The following is a 19,885-nucleotide window of genomic DNA, read 5'->3' as shown; positions in this document are numbered from 1 at the left end:
AATCATTGCACATCTTTTGTTCAGTATAATGTTCATAATTTGAATGAGGCAACCTTAAAATAAGTTTCATCCATAATCTGAGATCCTCAGCAATGCATGACCAATGCTGGGAATCCAATATAGTCTACCATTAAATTCTCTCGATAGCATTTAACTCTGTCAATCTTCGTTACGGAAGTTAAAATTAAGTTACAAGTTGCAATACTTATTTTGTTAGCTTAGGAACATCCATATCAAGGTATTCGTATATCATTTTTTTTAAAGATTAATGTGGAACGCATTTCTTAATCCCCCCAATGAAAAAAGTTAAAAATAGAACAGGAAACGGCCAACTGTCATTTTTATTGTCGTTCTTGGTCACAGTTAAAATTAGAAAACCGAATAACCGGGCCACAGAATTGTAGTTCATCTTAGAAGTTTCTGGCCTCAAGCAATCCTAAGGAAGATCCTAAGAAATGCATGACCAATTCTGGGAATCTCAAGATACTTTACCATCAAATCATCGAGTGGCCTTTACCCTTGTCAATCTTCATTACGGAAGTTAAATCAAGTTACAAATTGCAATATTTATTGTTAGCTTAAGAAAATCCATATTTAGGTATTCGTATTACCTTATTTCTAATAAATAAAGATAAATGTGGAGCGCATAGCTTAATTTGCCACCCCCTAATAAAGTGAAAACATAACATGAAACGGAAACTGTAATTTTATTGTCGTTCTTGTTCAAAGTTGGAATGAGAAAACCGAATAACAGGGCCACAGAATTGCAGTTCATCTTAAAAGTTTCTGGCAATAAACAAAATATAACAATCGTAGTCCCGTAACCAGGATGAGTTCTCTGGGTTACGAGGAATCCCACCGCTTGCCAATAGCCAAAAAAGATAGAGAGAGAAAAAAAGAAGAAAAAAAAAACGTTTAAAAGGACATGGGGAAACGAACAATAATAAAGTGAAGTGAATGAAACAAGAGGCTAAAATATCAGAAATACATAAATTTTCAATGGACTCTATATGATCTAATCGCGATTTTTGTTTCATTATTTTTGTTTCATTGAGATACCCAATTAAGCAGCCTGTTACAAAAATGATTTACCAAAATGATGAATAGCCAAAATGTTTGATTATCGAAATACGTATTTCAATAATAAATTCCATCAAACCTTGAGTGTTTGAATACCCCTTTCTACGTTTCCATGTAAGTAGACCTATATCAAATATTTCAGCTCTTTTCATGCGCATCCAGGCTCAAAAAATATGTTCTGAACAGACATTAATAAGAAAAAGTAAAATACTGCAAATATGATCAAAATCGAACAAGGAATAACGAAGTTATGCCATTTTAAAGATTTGCAGTATTTTAGGGGAACAGTTTGGTCTATGCATATCTTCATGAATATTAAAAGAGTTGATTGATGGTGTAGATACATGTAACCCCCACTTGTTCTTTTGTATTCTATTGCATGAAATTATTTTTTTATTCAATTTATATCCTCTTTATTTGAAAGCGTGCTTAAAATGTCTGTTTTTATATTGGAATGACACATTTTCAGCTAGCGCTTTGCACTCGCTGCACATCACTTCCTTAGCAAGACACCGATCCTTTTCATGATTACAAAAAGTTAATAGAATGTCCCGTTTTGGGTTCTAAACTTCAAAAAGCGTGCGTTTTACCTTTTCAATAATTGTTTATTGGATATATATCTTGTTCTCAAATTAAAACGTCCAAAAATGATTGTTTTCAGATCAAAACATAACAAATTTACAGTCGCATCAATTAAGATACCCATCCTTGTAATTGGTTCAAACACTGTTTAGAATGTCAAGGTTTCAGTCAGAATACTAAAAAAAAAGCTAGCACTTTGTACTCACATTAATAGTTTATTCAGATATCCTCCTGATCATTTTTACAAAAAATGCTTTGAATCTCAAGTTTTCAGGTTAGACTATACACAAGTTTTAGATCGCGTTTCGCGCTCACATATTTGATCGGTGAAATAACCCTCCTCATCATTGCTCATGAGTCATTGCAAATAGTTTTCCTTTCTATTTCCTTGTCCATGAAAGTTTTATTGTTTCTCCTTATTCCCTTTCTTTCCACCGTTTCTGCCGACTTCAGCATTAGACAAAGCCATGTCACATGTTCTGGAACTAGAATCGTACTATCAATCTCAGCGAAGTACATCAAAGAAGTGTATTAACTTCTGTCACAATAATTGTTACGGAAGTTAAAGGGGAATGAAACCTTTGGAACAAATAGGCTTGTGTAGAAACAGAAAAATCAAAGAATAAGAATAAAGAAAGTTTGAGAAAAATCGGACAAATAGTGAGAAAGTTATGAGCATTTGAATATTGCAATCACTAATGCTATGGTGATCCTCACTTTGGCAATGCGACAAGGATGTGTGATGTCACTGATGAACAACTTTCCCTTTGGTGGACTATAAAATATCCTCAAAATGTCTCTTTTTGCTTTTTCTTATGATGATACAAACTCTTTATCCATGATGTATTCTTAAAAAATATGTATTACATGCCCTCATGTAAACAGAACACATTATTTATGGATAGATGTGATAAAAGAGGCAATTCTAGTAAAATATATACCAAAGTAATGGGAGAGTTGTTCACAAGTGACATCACACATCTTTGTCGCATTGCCAATTTGCTATCTCCATAGCATTAGTGATTGCAATATTCAAATGCTCATAACTTTCTCATTATTTGTCCGATTTTTCTCAAACTTTCGTTGATCTGTTTCTTTGATTTTTCTGTTTTCACACAAGCTATCTTGTTCCAATGGTTTCATTCTCCTTTAACCCTAATACTCCCGGGGGGGGGGGCCATAATGGCCCCCCCCTCAACAATTTTCGCGATATATCTGCTGCGCGAAATTTTTTCACCTCGCAGCTCACTGACTTTTTACATTCAAGTCTCGCGCAAATTTTGAGACCAAATTTGTGACGCCCGGGTACGCGGTTACAACATTACGCAACATTATGCAAGTGCATGTCAGACCCAAAATTGCTCATAAACGTGATTTCATGTACAAATCCAATGCAAATTGCGTATTTAGCCAAAATTCATAAATGTTTCATTATTTCTACTTTTACTGATTAAACTTAATTAATTTTGCCTTGTTTATGATCAGAATTATGTCTGGAACAATTTCCATTGAAAAAACAATAAAAAACAAAAAGTAAAAAAACAAAGAAATACATAACAAATTCATAAAACAATAAAATAAATAAGAAATTTATTTCCAAACCAAAGTTTTTTTGAATTACGATTGTTAAGAATGCTACAAAGAAAATTTTTACCAAAAATTAGCATTCTAGGAGCTTTATTTAGTGAATTAGAGCAAAAAGTATGATTTATGCATAAATTAGCATAATTAATTCATATAAAATAAAATCTCATTATTTTGGAAAATTTTACCATACAGCCTTGTAGATTATATCGCACACTACCAGCGTGCAAATTTTTGCGTCGCTCGCGCGATCGGCGGCCGAGATCTTAAGGGGGGGCCATAATGGCCCCCCCCGGGAATGACAAGAATCAAAATACCCCGGGAGATTTAGGGTTAATGCACTTTATATTGCAATTAAAGGAAGTTAATATTGTTAAGTTCTAAAGAAGATGCCAATATTCCAAATTTGTATAATGAATCATTTAAAATTCCAAAAGCATTAAATATCGTATATAATTCGTGGGAAATTGTTTTCGCTGGCAATTTTCCCTCTTTACAAAGTGATGTCGAAAATAAGGTGTGTAATAATAATTTTACAAGGATGAATAGCTATCATTTTAATGGGTAAGTAGGTGGAGGGTATCTTATATGATTTATATCTCTATGATCCGGAGTGATTCGATAAAGCACAAATTTGTAGCATATTCAAGAAAAAATGTTGCGGAAGTTAATGCCTTACGGAAGTTAATGTCTTTATGCTTTAAGGTCCAACGTGGTCCTTATGTAGCAGCCCTAACTTTGCAAACTGTATTTATTATGAAAGGTGTCTCTTATTCTATATAATACTGAATTCTCAACAGAACTGCTAAAGTGCATATCTTCTTAAGGTGCATTAAAAGGTGCATGTTAAATCTGTTTAGTCATACATTTCATTTTGTAAGAATAGTCCTTTATTTTCATGTAAAACTGGAAACACATATGATAATTCCCTATCAATTATTTATTATTAATTATCACTCTACTTGCAGACACATTATCATATAATATAATTCAGTTTGAAAGGGAGAAAAAACTTATGGCAGTATTCGTTACGGAGGTTAAAACAAATTTGGGACAAAGTTAAAAGTGAAATTAATCACAAAGTGATCATCAAATACTAGGATAAGCGCAGTATGTCAGACGTTAAACACCATGCTGCCCTCACCAGACATCAATGTAGGTGAGAAATACAGAGTACTTATAAAAGAGAATGATAGTAAAATCTAAAACTGACCCGAGACAGTGTCTATTCTAACAAAAAGCAAAAATAAAAGGCTTTTGTAATAAAATTAGAGCTTTACAAGTCACTGGTCGCATATGCTTTGTGAAACTAGTCTATTATTGTCATTTTCTTGATAAAAATTTTGTAGAAAATGTTCAGGGTTGTGAAGCTAGCGGACATAAGATAGTCGAGACACGTTTTTTGTGAATTGTATCATTTTTTTTAGAATGACCCCTATATGCTTTCTAAGTTATGATGACATTTCAAAAACTTAACCTTTGTTAAGATTTCAATGTTGACAAAGCCGCCATCGGAAAAGTGGTGCCTACATACAGTCTTGCTCTGCTATGCAGGCGAAACAAAAAGAAATTTGGGGGCTCCTATAAAGATGCTGTAATGGAAACCTAATGGTTTGAAAATCTACTCTACTGTAAACCATATAATACAAACTTTTGCAAGACTGAGTAAAAATCAACATGAAAAACGATCCCAAAAGTCATTTCATAAGAGGGTATCTGAAATTCAGACAAAAAGCGATGTGTATTCTCAAAAGTTTCAGATCTGTCTGTGATATGATACTTACATACATGTACTACATGTATACAATAAATTCTTCCTCTTCCATCAATGATTTCATGAAAAAATTGTTTGAACTGATTGTGCACTGTAGTAATGGAATAGTTGAAAAGCTAATATTCATGGCTAATTATCAACATATTAAAGTGGTAAGTCAAACATCCAACAATTGAAAACCTCTTTGTTTGATGAACTTAGGAATTAATGAAGCATACACCCATATTTAAGGTGCTTATACATGTAACAATCATTAATCAAGACCAACCAGATTACCCAAATGATATCATGAACATACCATAGTATCCTTTATGTTTTTCTTATTAAACAATTCTAATGTTATATCCCATAGTTTCGTTAAAATGAAGGCTGGTCTCAAGATAATCCTCACAAGACTTTCAAATGGCTACCAAGATGTAGTAAAATGCTTACATATCTGGAAAAGTATGGCCATCCTTACCTCCTTCACTTATACAAGGATGATCATTTTTCATTTTTATTGGTCAGACACACTACTTTTTTATCAATTTTGGGACTTGATAAATTTTCAACCTCAGTACAAAATCCCCCACTTTTACACATACAACCGTTTTTTAAAGCCACCATGTTACAACAAACCATAGCAAATTTGGTGGATTCACAATACGGTGGACCAACTATCCCTTGCAGCGTACAGGCCGAAATTCACAATGCATCATGTGAAACAAGTTGATATCTGTTGCACGTGCGAGTAATACAGTAAATGCATGCATGCTATTATTCAGCACTGGCCGATGCAGCTCGTCCGGATATGGTGTTTACAAAGGTCCAGGAAGTAGGAGAGAAATTTTCCTGCATTTTTTTGCAAAAATTTAGACCGTTTTAGGGAATTTCTTGCCATTATGGTTTTCATTTCAAAGCATTAGCACTGTGCGCTACCTGCACCTGCGCGCGATGTCGACCCCACAGTTTAGACTGTTTACAGCAACTGATAGATGGCGCACTACATAGTGAATCCATCGAATTGAAGTGTCAGTACTCCTACCTGAATTAATAGTGACCAAGAAACTGCAGGAAGCCTGATTGTTGCTGGCATCTCTGTAAGTGTATGTCACTGTAGTTGATCCCGTGGAGAAGAACGTTCCAGTCTGAGGTGTAACACTGACCAGAGATACAGCAGAAAAGTCAATTGCTGTTGCAGTGCCAAAAGTAACTGTTCTACCACTCAATGGCACTTCAACGTCATATACTTCATCAGGCGGGCATGTTACTTGTGGAGGTACACGATCCACTGTATTGGGTAAAACAATGCAATTTCTATAGTAAAAAAATACTACCTGGCTAACATACAGGTAAATCACTAGGATTTGAAGTGCATGCATGAATAATAATAATAACCTCATATTTACCAAGGTTAGTCACTTCATTTCCAAAAACTGTTCACCCAGCGGGTCCTGCTTAACATGATGATATTATTATTACCCAAAGTTTAGCATGCCCAAACTGATTGGGCAATCAAGGAATTTCTTCCTTCAGGGTAACCATTAACTACATCTGGGTGAAGAGTATAAAATGACAATAAATGCAAGGCCAAAGGATTTGCACTTGAAATCAAGTCTTCAAGCAATTTTGAACATGACATACACTTTCAAAATGTCAAGTAACTTCCTAACTGCAATTTCGGGTGTCGGAAATGTGATCTCAAAAATTGCATGACACAAAAAGAGGCCATTAAGGATTTTGCATTGTAAAAATATAGGACAAAACATTTTAAGGGATGTATTCCTCTGATTTCAGCCTTCCCTGTGCTTTATAGAATTAAAAGCAACTGTTAACCTCAATCATAAAAATCAACCCTCTATACCAATTAGTGATGCTCTTATTCCTATCTAAAAAAGGGACTATCTACAAGTATGACTTGTGTCTCACTCCTTTCATCATGACCAATTACTATTGACCACTTTTCTCATTATAACAGGCACCCCTCTTCTATTTTCTATCTCTTTTAACATTAATATTGACCCAAACATTGAATGAATAATATACCCTCAAAATTTATAACGAATTGCAACTCTGACCCATGGCTCTCAATATTTCTTATGAGTAGCAAATAATAGATAAATTATTGACAATTTTTCTAATTCAGTATCAAACTCTGATTTTGGATTGATGATTTGCATTCAATCAGAAAAATAACCCTATAGTAAAGATTATGAATAAAAACCCTCATCTTGCATTATGAAGAAAAAAGACATTACGAATAACTGTTTACAGCAACTGATAGATGGCGCACTACATAGTGAATCCATCGAATTGAAGTGTCAGTACTCCTACCTGAATTAATAGTGACCAAGAAACTGCAGGAAGCCTCATTGTTGCTGGTATCTCTGTAAGTGTATGTCACTGTAGTTGATCCCGTGGAGAAGAAAGTTCCAGTCTGAGGTGTAACACTGACCAGAGATACAGTAGAAAAGTCAATTGCTGTTGCAGTGCCAAAAGTAACTGTTCTTCCACTCAATGGCACTTCAACGTCATATACTTCATCAGGCGGGCATGTTACTTGTGGAGGTACACGATCCACTGTATTAGGTAAAACAGAGCAATTTCTATAGTGAAAATAATACCTGGCTGACATAGAGGTAAATCACTAGAGAATTAATGAATAATAATAACCTCATATATTCAAAGGTTAGTCCCTTCAGTTCCAAAACTGTTCACCCTGCGGGTCCTGCTTAACATGATGACATTATTATTACCCAAAGTTTAGCATGCCCAACCTGATTGGACACTTAAGCATTCAAGGAATTTCTTCCTACCGGGTAACCATTAACTACATCTGGGTGGAGAGTAGAAAATGACAATAAGTGCAAGGTCAAAAGATTTGTACATGAATTTGTACATATCTCAAAAGTTCAATATATGTCTATGATATCATACTTATGTGCTTAATTTTTGAAAATTTTGTGACAAAAAATGTTTTAACTGATTGTGTACCATGGCAACAGCATAGTAAAAACCTTATCCATGGCCTATTATCACCATATTGAAGTGGTAAGTTAGACTACCAGTATGTGAAAACAGCTTACTTTCATAAAATTATAAAATAATAAAGCATATACCTGTATCTTATACAAGCATCTATCAGAAATTATGACCAACAAGATTTCCCAAAAGAGACAATGGACATACCAGCTATTATGTTGATTACAAATGAACAAGAAGCTATATTTCCGCTTCCATCAGCATAGGTGTAGGTGACTCTTGTTGTTCCTGTGGTAAAGCTATCTCCAGGTTGATGACTTGCTTGTACAAGGCTGAAGCTTCCAGAATTATCACTAACCATGGGAGTATCAAAGGATACTTGTCTGGAAGAAGTGCCTAATTCAACTGTTTCAGTAACGTCCGGAGGGCAATTTACAACAGGTGGTATGTTATCAGCTGTGAATTGAGAAGTATGAAGATTAAAGTCATACAGTTAATTGAGTAATTACATGTATGTATAATCCTTGAAATACAGAAAAAATTACAATTCTAATATTTTGAAACAAAGACAAAAAACTAAAATGACAAAAATCATTAGAAGAACTGAATGCAACATCTTCTAATTGTATAATCAGCCTTTCCCGCCAACCAAATTATATAGTTTTTTTCTAAATCTTTTAATCATTAGAATTATTTGATGAATACAATTAAATAAAGGAACATTGGGAAAAAAACACATAGAAGAATAAATTCAATCATATGAAATAATTGCAATGTTGAGTGCCCAAAGTATAGTCATTATTATCAGTCCTAAAATTTATGCACTATGCATTTTAATACAGGATGTCATTCTTCAAAAGTATTTACTCAAGTTGACACAGACTTAAAGAAAATGAACCTAAACCTAGACATAAGCCCGCAATGATACACTTATCAAATTCATCGAACAGTTTTTTTTATTCATACAGAGAACAAAAACAATATCGACAAACACATGACCCGAAAATATAAGCCACAATAAACCCTCTGCAGAGGGCAATGATATGCAAACATCTGATAGTTCAAAATCAAGGCCCTCATATAGGCAGTGTAATAAACCCTTACCAACAAAATATTAACCATACAATCACACTTCATTATTCTAGAGTCCAGTCTAAATGAATTCAGGGTAAGAAAAGGGTTTGTTTCTTTAAATCCTTTACATTGCATGTTCTGCTCTGCCTGTTTCTGTTTTGATAACAATTTTTTCAAAAACCTCTTTCAACTCAAATTGTTATAGAGCATGTAAAATACATTGTTTAAGACTCAAACTTAAAATCACAGGAATTACCTTGTGCTGTTACAGTGACCGTGAAGGAACATACGGCTGTATTGCCAGAAAGATCTCTGAACTCAATCGTAACAGCTGTGGTGCCTAAGGGGAAGATACCCCCGTTGTTATGCGAAAGACTGGGAACCTCAAGTTGACCAGAATTGTCAAATGCAAATACAGTTGGCCATGCAACCACACCAGATGTTGCACCAAAGCCAATTTCTTCATTGACTTGAGGAGGGCAGTTTTGAATATCTGGTGGAGTGTTGTCAACTACAACAAAATGGAAATTAGAATAGAGATTTGGAAAATGACTGGAAAAAATTCTAATGCAAATTGTCTTTCTAGACAAAGTTTATATACATCTCATGACTCACTATATTTACCAGTTAGAATTATGATTGAAAAAGTCTTGTAAATGAAAGAAAGTAGAAAGATAAAAAAAAGTAAGAAGAAACTACATGAGAAGTAAAGATACTACATTTGTCAAGAATTTCTTTAAAGAATCTCTAAACAAATTTAACAAGTGGAACGCCACTGGCAGATGGCTGCTCTTATATCCAAGTTTCATGAACTAGATTCACAAATGTTTAAAGTTATGATGACAATATCATAAATACCCCGAAAATGGAAAAAGTTCACTAACCCTAAATGACCTTTGATATTGGTCATGTGACCTGAAACTCAGGCAGAATGTTCAGTAATATTTGATTAACCATATGTCCAAGTTTCATTAACTTGGTCTATATGCTATCTAAGTTATTATGACATTTCAAAAACTCAACCTTGGTTCAGATTTCAATGTTGATGATGTTGCCATCGGAAAAGCAGTGCCTATAGTCTTGCTCTTCTATGCAGGCAAGACAAAAAGAAATTTGGGGGCTCCTATAAAGATGCTGTAATGAAAACCTCAGTTTAGACTGTTTGCTGCACATGATAGATGGCGCACTACATAGTGAATCCATTGAATTGAAGTGTCAGTAGTCCTACCTGAATTAATTACATCAAGCAATCAGCTGGACATAGTTATGCCAAAACATAAAATTAAAACAAATTATAAAAAACACCAAATCTTCCTTGGATTTCAAAATCTATTCTACGCTCAATTAATTGAAAAAATAATCTTTTTTATAAATACAAATTAAAAGGTACTGAGAAAGCAAAATTAAAGTATACGTCCTATAAAAACACATTAATCAATATCATTCGTTTAGAAAAAAGAAAATATTTTGTAAATCGTTTGGAAATGTTCAAACACGATACCCAAAACACATGGAAAATCATAAAACAAGCAATCAAATTTAACTCTTCATGCGTTACGTTCGCATTATTACACATCCGTAGGCGTGTTTCGTTTGCATTTTTGCACAACCACACATTTCCCATAGACGTCCCCTGTCCCATTGCATGCCCCGGAGCATGCCTAGCTACAATGTATAGCCTGGCGTTTGTGTATACCGTACATGTGTACCGATCAATCAATCGCACGTGCCACATTAGTTTAGCGTTCGACGGATTATTGCAGTTTACAAATTACAGAATCGTTGAGTTTTCCTTGAAAATGAGTACTTAGATCACGTTTATTTTCCGAACAGAATCATGCCACCCCAAAAAAATCAATACATCTTGATCACAGCCAGGAAGTTCATTGAAAAAGGAGAGGAGAAAAACCCTCCTCACAAACAATACCATGGCCAGGTTTATTGTTAGGAGTCTGTGACTCATGGCACGAATGTGAATGAGACCCTTTCAATGGAGTACAGTACCTTGACCAGGCAAAAATTTACTCTCTTTTATTTTCCACTATATATGGACTATTTTTATCAGATTATCATGATTTTGGTATCAATACAAAGCTAATGTAATGAACAGTCCAAGTGGATAAATAAAAATCATGCCACTAACACAAGAACCAAAGTAAAAGGGGGGCTAAATTTTGTTGGAAGTATTAGAAGGAAGCATTTAGAAAATGTAATTTACTATACATTTTTCCATAATTTATCCAATAAATTTATCCAAAATATATAGCAAATATTTTTAATAATTACTTTTCCTCAATTGGTAACGATCTGGCTAAACATATTCCCCATTCTGACCGGTGTTTTACTGACTTTTTAGGTCCTGCATCCAAGTTCTATTTTCCTTTTTCCTATGAATAGACAAGAAGTCACAAACATTGTTTCCAACTTACAAAATAAAAAAAGTTCCGGCTTTGACGGAATCAGTAACGTTATTTTAAAGGCCATAATTCCTTACGTTGTAGATTCATTGGTTCATATATTTAATTTGTCACTGCTGCATGGTGAATTTCCTAATTCCATGAAACTTGCTAAAATCATTCCATTATTTAAGAAGGGTGACACACTTGAAGTAGGTAACTATCGGCCAATCTCGTTATTGTCTTCTTTTTCCAAAATTTTAGAAAATATAGTAGTCACTCGAATGATAACTTTCTTGAAGAAAAATAATATCTTTTCAAACTTCCAATTTGGTTTTAGGGAGAAACATAGTACTGTTCATGCTTTAATGACTTTTGTAGAAAAAAATGCCCATTCAATTGACTCTCCTTCTCACGCAGTTGGTATATTCCTGGACTTCTCGAAGGCCTTCGGTATGATAAATCATAACATTTTACTCTATAAACTCAATCATATCGGTGTCCGTGGAAAAACCTTGGAGTGGTTCAGGAGTTACCTCTCTAACAGAAAACAATTTGTTTATTTAAATGAGCAAGAATCTGATTCTAAAAATATTACTTGTGGTGTTCCGCAAGGGAGTCTTTTAGGCCCTTTGTTGTTTATTCTTCATATACATGTAAATGATTTTCATAAATCATCCAATTTACTGTAATTCATTTTATTTGCAGATGATACTAACTTATTTTTTTCACACAGAGATCCAAATGTTCTCGATGTCGTCAATGCAGAGTTGCGAAATGTTTTAGAATGGATAAGAACCAATAAACTGTCATTAAATCTTTTGAAGACGAATTACATATTATTTAGTAACTCCTTAGCTTCATTACTGACTCAGATTATGTTTGACATTGCCCCACTTAAGCAGGTTTCTCATACAAAATTTGTAGGTGTTTTGGTTGATAGCAAGCTCTCCTAGAAATTACATATCGAAAATATTTGCAAAACAATCTCTCGAAATATTGGTATCATTAACAGACTAAAATCACATCTTCCACAACGATCTTTGCTTATTCTTTATTATTCTCTTGTTTTACCCTACTTAAATTATGGACTTTTGCTTTGGGGAAACACCCATCAAACTCTGTTAGAAAAAATTATATTGTTACAAAAAAAGTAATTCGCATAATCTGCAATGCTCCGTTTCGTGCCCACTCAGATCCACTTTTCCTTGAACATAATATTCTCAAAGTAAACGATCTCTACTTGATTCATCTTGGAGAATTTATGTATGAATTCAATTCTGGTGTCCTTCCCTTAGTTTTTCATGACATGTTTATGAAGAATCAAACTATTCATAAATATCCCACTAGACAGTCTGAAGAATTTCATTTACCTTTATTAAAAACACTTTCAGCACAAAATACATTGATTTTTGAAGGCACTAAATTTTGGAATACTTTGCATATAGATTTGAAAAACTCCCCTTCACTCGCAGTCTTCAAAAGAAAACTTAAGACATTTTTATTGGCTATGTATAAAACCTAGTTCTCCCTGTTGTACTTATTTTGCCCCTTCTTTTATTGTCAATATTATCACTATCATCATGATTATTTTTGTCATGAGTACTATTTTTATTGTGAATATCAACATCATCAACTTTTATTATTTCTATTATTAATGTCATTGTTATTATTGTTGGTATTCAAAGAACTCGTCACCACTTCTCAACAATTAAGGCATACATTTTGATCCTTTTCCTTTGCGCGTTTACTTCATACTCGTTATACATCACCTGTGAAACATTTTCTTAATTATTTCAGTCCACATGCAGATAATTATGTTCTTCTCATTGTCTCTCTTTGTTATTCTTCGTACATTACTCATTTCATGCATCATGTTATTGTTTATTTCACATTTTTCTTCCCTCTTTTGGCCACTATCATTATTTTAATTATGTAAGTTAATATCAATGAATAATTTGTTTTGAGGGGTCCACGATTTACAAGCGCAGCTTCACAGTGGACCTCTCCATTTCCAGCATGTTATTTTCGAGCCACAAATATTCCATAATCCATATCAAGTTTAAAATGTATGATTTAGATGAATATATATATAATGTGTTACATGTTTCTTTATTACATTCCAATTTTTATAACTGTATTGAAGATGGATTTTGTCTACTGTTTTGTTGGAAATGAGAAAAAAATAAAGCTGAAACTGAAACCCTCTCTACCCATTAGCTGCTCTTGCTTACATGCTCTTATTCCTATCTAAAAAAGGGACTATCTACAAGTATGACTTGTGTCTCACTCGTTTCATCATGACTAATTACTATTGACCACTTTTCTAATTATAACAGGCATCCCTCTTCTATTTTATATCTCTTTTTAATATTAATATTGACCCTAACATTGAATGAATGAATGAAGTACCCATCAAACCTTATAAAGAATCGCAACTCTGACCCATGGCTCTCAATATTTCTTATGATTAGCAAATAATAGATAAATTATTGACAATTTTTCTAATTCAGTATCGAACTCTGATTTTGGATTGATGATTTGCATTCAATCAGAAAAATAACCCTATAGTAAAGATTATGAATAAAAACCCTCATCTTGCATTATGAATAAAAAAGACATTACGAATAACTGTTTACAGCAACTGATAGATGGCGCACTACATAGTGAATCCATCGAATTGAAGTGTCAGTACTCCTACCTGAATTAATAGTGACCAAGAAACTGCAGGAAGCCTCATTGTTGCTGGTATCTCTGTAAGTGTATGTCACTGTAGTTGATCCCGTGGAGAAGAAAGTTCCAGTCTGAGGTGTAACACTGACCAGAGATACAGTAGAAAAGTCAAATGCTGTTGCAGTGCCAAAAGTAACTGTTCTTCCACTCAATGGCACTTCAACGTCATATACTTCATCAGGCGGGCATGTTACTTGTGGAGGTACACGATCCACTGTATTAGGTAAAACAGAGCAATTTCTATAGTGAAAATAATACCTGGCTGACATAGAGGTAAATCACTAGAGAATTAATGAATAATAATAATAACCTCATATATTCAAAGGTTAGTCCCTTCAGTTCCAAAACTGTTCACCCTGCGGGTCCTGCTTAACATGATGACATTATTATTACCCAAAGTTTAGCATGCCCAACCTGATTGGACACTTAAGCATTCAAGGAATTTCTTCCTACCGGGTAACCATTAACTACATCTGGGTGGAGAGTAGAAAATGACAATAAGTGCAAGGTCAAAAGATTTGTACATGAATTTGTACATATCTCAAAAGTTCAATATAATTATGTCTATGATATGATACGTATGTGCTTAATTTTTGAAAATTTTGTGATAAAAAATGTTTTACCTGATTGTGTACCATAGCAACAGGATAGTTAAAAACCTTATCCATGGCCTATTATCACCATATTGAAGTGGTAAGTTAAACTACCAGTATGTGAAAACAGCTTACTTTCATAAAATTATAAAATAATAAAGCATATACCTGTATTAGCAGTTCTTATACAAGCATCTATCAGAAATTATGACCAACAAGATTTCCCAAAAGAGACAATGGATATACCAGCTATTATGTTGATTACAAATGAACAAGAAGCTATATTTCCGTTTCCATCAGCATAGGTGTAGGTGACTCTTGTTGTTCCTGTGGTAAAGCTATCTCCAGGTTGATGACTTGCTTGTACAAGGCTGAAGCTTCCAGAATTATCACTAACCATGGGAGTATCAAAGGATACTTGTCTGGAAGAAGTGCCTAATTCAACTGTTTCAGTAACGTCCGGAGGGCAATTTACAACAGGTGGTATGTTATCAGCTGTGAATTGAGAAGTATGAAGATTAAAGTCCTACAGTTAATTGAGTAATTACATGTATGTACAGTGCGTCCCAGAAAAAACGAAACCGAGATTTAGCGATGATTTATCATAACTTAATCATAAATAAAATAGACAAATGACCTATCAATGTAAAGCTTAGAATCTCCTCTTTCATCTGGTATTACTTAGATTATTTCTCATTCACGCATGAGTGAGCAAAAACAATTTGAAAAGGGGATACCAAAAAGTCACTTGGCGGGCCGTATCTGTGTTTTAAAAAGAAAACCACATTTTTAAAAAGTTCAATATCTGCTCTTTAATTTGATACCTCAATTACAGAAAATGGTCAAGAAATAACAAAGTTCTGGTTATTTGAAATAAGGCTTGAATTTCAATAATTTCAGAAAATGAAGAGGTTTTACAGGCTAGCGTTCAAACTCACTCGACACTCCGTTTTGTTGACGATCAGCCATGCATGAAGTCTTTTGTTACCGTGCGATAGCTTCTGTGGGAAACCGGTGAAAACAAGTTTATTTAATGAAATTAGGGAAATGCAAGCATTGTTTCGAGGGATCATAACTTTTTTAATTCTCGACCATTTTCTGTGATTAAGGTATCAAAGAAAAGAGCAGATATTGAACTTTTTAGTCATGTGATTTTCTTTTTGAAATTCAGATACCCCCCGCCAAGTGAGTTTTTGGCATCCTCTCTTCGAATTGTTTTTACTCACTCATGCGTGAATGAGGAATAATCTAAGTAATACCAGATGAAAGAGGAGATTCTAAGCTTTACATTGATAGGTCATTTGTCTATTTTATTTATGATTAAGTTATGATAAATCATCGCTAAATCTCGGTTTCGTTTTTTCTGGGACGCACTGTATAATTCTTGAAATACAGAAAAATTACAATTCTAATATTTTGAAACAAAGACAAAAAAATAAAATGACAAAAATCATTAGAAGAACTGAATGGAACATCTTCTAATTGTATAATCAGCCTTTCCCGCCAACCAAATTATATAGTTTTTTTCTAAATCTTTTAATCATTAGAATTATTTGATGAATACAATTAAATAAAGGAACATTGGGAAAAAAGCACATAGAAGAATAAATTCAATCATATGAAATAATTGCAAAGTTGAGAGCCCAAAGTATAGTCATTATTATTGGTCCTAAAATTCATGCACTATGCATTTTAATACAGGATGTCATTCTTCAAAAGTATTTACTCAAGTTGACACAGACTTAAAGAAAATGAACCTAAACCTAGACATAAGCCCGCAATAATACACTTATCAAATTCATCGAACAGTTTTTTTATTCATACAGAGAACAAAAACAATATCGACAAACACATGACCCGAAAATATAAGCCACAATAAACCCTCTGCAGAGGGCAATGATATGCAAACATCTGATAGTTCAAAATCAAGGCCCTCATATAGGCAGTGTAATAAACCCTTCCCAACAAAATATTAACCATACAATCACACTTCATTATTCTAGAGTCCAGTCTAAATGAATTCAGGGTAAGAAAAGGGTTTGTTTCTTTAAATCCTTTACATTGCATGTTCTGCTCTGCCTGTTTCTGTTTTGATAACAATTTTTTCAAAAACCTCTTTCAACTCAAATTGTTATAGAGCATGTAAAATACATTGTTTAAGACTCAAACTTTAAATCACAGGAATTACCTTGTGCTGTTACAGTGACCGTGAAGGAACATACGGCTGTATTGCCAGAAAGATCTCTGAACTCAATCGTAACAGCTGTGGTGCCTAAGGGGAAGATACCCCCGTTGTTATGCGAAAGACTTGGAACCTCAAGTTGACCAGAATTGTCAGATGCAAATACAATTGGCCATGCAACAACACCAGATGTTGCACCAAAGCCAATTTCTTCATTGACTTGAGGAGGGCAGTTTTGAATATCTGGTGGAGTGTTGTCAACTACAACAAAATGGAAATTAGAATAGAGATTTGGAAAATGACTGGAAAAATTTTTAATGCAAATTGTCTTTCTAGACAAAGTTTATATACATCTCATGACTCACTATATTTACCAATTAGAATTATGATTGAAAAAGTCTTGTAAATGAAAGAAAGTAGAAAGATTAAAAAAAAAGTAAGAAGAAACTACATGAGAAGTAAAGATACTACATTTGTGAAGAATTTCTTTAAAGAATCTCTAAATAAATTTAACAAGTGGAACGCCTCTGGCAGTCTCGCCTGCATTACGCAATTTGATATAGCAGCAGCGCTGACTTCTAAAACAGCTATTGAATAATTATTCACAAAGAGAACACTAATATAATAATAAAATTGGATGTCCAATGACCCAAAATGACCTTAGACCAGGATCATTTGACCTTGGACGAGTGCAAAACAATCATTCATACTTGATTACCCTTATGTCTATGTTTCATAAGCTAGATCCATACACTTTCTAAGTTACATGTATAATGCCAATTCAACAAATACTCCCAACACAGCCAGAATTCACTGACCTTAAATGACCTTTGATCTTGATCATGTGATCTGAAACTTGCACATGATTTTCAGGGATACATGGTTGCTCGGTCAAAGTTGCATGTACTAGATCCATAAGACTTTTAAACTTATGATGACAATTCTATAACTTGGTTCGAGTTCGTTGACAGAAACGACCTTTGACCTTGGTCTTGTCTCCTGTTCCTCAGGCAGGATCTTTAGTGATACACCATTACAATTAGGTCTAAGTTTCATGAACTAGGTCAATATACTGTCCAAGTTATGATGACATTTTAAAAACTTAACCTTGGTTAAGATTTTGATATTGATTCCCCAACATGGTCTACAAAAAATAAATGATCCTTGACCTTGGCCATGTGATCTGAAACTTGCATATGATATTCAGAAAAAGAAGGTTGCTCTTATATCCAAGTTTCATGAACTAGATCCACAAATGTTTTAAAGTTATGATGCCAATTCCATAAATACCCCCAAAATTGCAAAAGTTCATAACCTTAAATGACCTTTGATTTTGGTCATGTGACCTGAAACTCTGGCATAATGTTCAGGTATACTTGATTAACATTATGTCCAAGTTTCATGAACTTGGTCTATGGGTCATTCTCAGAAAAATGCACCAATTGATGGGGGGGGGGGAAATCGTAAAAATGAAGTCTACAGAATGGGTTGAAAGATGCATATTGTGAAAGTACCATGTATGAGAAAGTGGCAACAGAAAAGGGGCAAGTCGCTGTTGCGTCAATTTGAAGTAATGACCGGATTAACTCGAGCACTGTATATCAATGTTACGGAGGTTAATCGTTAGCATTGCCCACTTATGTTACTCAATTAAATCACTTTTGAAATGATTGGAATTGAAATGCACACAATTTAGTTTCAGTGTGGTATCAACAATTTTATCTCTGAAGCCAAAATGTTTGCAAGATGGAAAAATATCCAATATTGTTTTTCAGAAGCAGGATTTTACCAAATAACATATAACAAAAAGTACCATAAAAATCATTGCACATCTTTTGTTCAGTATAATGTTCATAATTTGAATGAGGCAACCTTAAAATAAGTTTCATCCATAACCTGAGATCCTAAGCAATGCATGACCAGTGCTGGGAATCCAAAGATAGTCTACCATTCAATTCTCTCGATGGCATTTAACTCTGTCAATCTTCGTTACGGAAGTTAAAATTAATTTACAAGTTGCAATACTTATTTTGTTAGCTTAGGAACATCCATATCAAGGTATTCGTATATCATTTTTTTTAAAGATGAATGTGGAACGCATTTCTTAATCCCCCCCCAATGAAATAAGTTAAAAATAGAACAGGAAACGGCCAACTGTCATTTTTATTGTCGTTCTTGGTCACAGTTAACCCTATCTAGGCCGGGGGGGGGCCTCGGAGGCCCCCCCCTCAACGAATCGCGCGATATTTTCGCTGTGCGAAATTTTTTGACCGCGCTGCTCGCTGAGTTTTTACTTTCAAGTCTTGCGCAACTTTTGAGACCAATTTTGCGTCACCCGGGTATGTGCTTCCGAAATTACGCAACATTATGTAAGTGCATGTCAGACCGAAAATTGCTCAAAAACGTGATTTCGTGTACAAAGTCAATGCAAATTGTGTTTTCAACCAAATTTCATAAATGTATGATTATTTTTAGTTTTGCTAGTCTAAATGTATTCATTTTATGCTTTTTATGATCACAGAACAGTCCCCAACAAATTTCATTGAAAAAAACAAAGAAAAACAAAAGGTCAAAAAACAAAGAAATACATAAGAAATTGCAAAAAACAATATAATACATAAGAAAATGATTTGATATCACATTTTTTTTCATGTACTCTTGCTTAGGACACCACAAAGAGTTTCTATACCAAAAATTAGTACATTTGGAGCTTTATTTAGGGAGTTAGAGGAAAAAGTATGATTTCGCATACTAATTACGCATAAATTAGCATAATCACTTAATAGCAATTCGCATGAAATAAATTACTATACAATCTTGTAGATTATGTCCCAGGCAACCCGTGTGCCAATTTTCGGCGCGATAGCGCGGTCGACGGCCGAGATCTTAGGGGGGGGGCCTCCCAGGCCCCCCCCCGGCCATAGGA

General features: G+C 34.1%; 1 protein-coding gene across 1 annotated transcript in view; it reads right to left on the bottom strand.

Moving 5' to 3' along the window:
• LOC121409703 (mucin-17-like) overlaps nt 1–19,885 on the bottom strand; it is a 172,253-nt gene that overhangs the window by 90,129 nt on the left and 62,239 nt on the right. The window contains exons 22-28 of the mRNA XM_041601610.1: nt 16,966–17,220; nt 15,024–15,272; nt 14,153–14,398; nt 9,312–9,566; nt 8,189–8,437; nt 7,334–7,579; nt 6,045–6,290 (exon numbers count right to left, since the gene is read on the bottom strand). Of these exons, the coding sequence (XP_041457544.1) occupies nt 6,045–6,290; nt 7,334–7,579; nt 8,189–8,437; nt 9,312–9,566; nt 14,153–14,398; nt 15,024–15,272; nt 16,966–17,220 (1,746 nt within the window). The remainder of the gene's footprint in view (nt 1–6,044; nt 6,291–7,333; nt 7,580–8,188; nt 8,438–9,311; nt 9,567–14,152; nt 14,399–15,023; nt 15,273–16,965; nt 17,221–19,885) is intronic.

The sequence above is a fragment of the Lytechinus variegatus genome, chromosome 2, assembly GCF_018143015.1.
Source record: "Lytechinus variegatus isolate NC3 chromosome 2, Lvar_3.0, whole genome shotgun sequence".
Classification (NCBI taxonomy): Eukaryota; Metazoa; Echinodermata; class Echinoidea; order Temnopleuroida; family Toxopneustidae; genus Lytechinus; species Lytechinus variegatus.
This window is presented reverse-complemented; position numbering and strand designations above follow the sequence as displayed.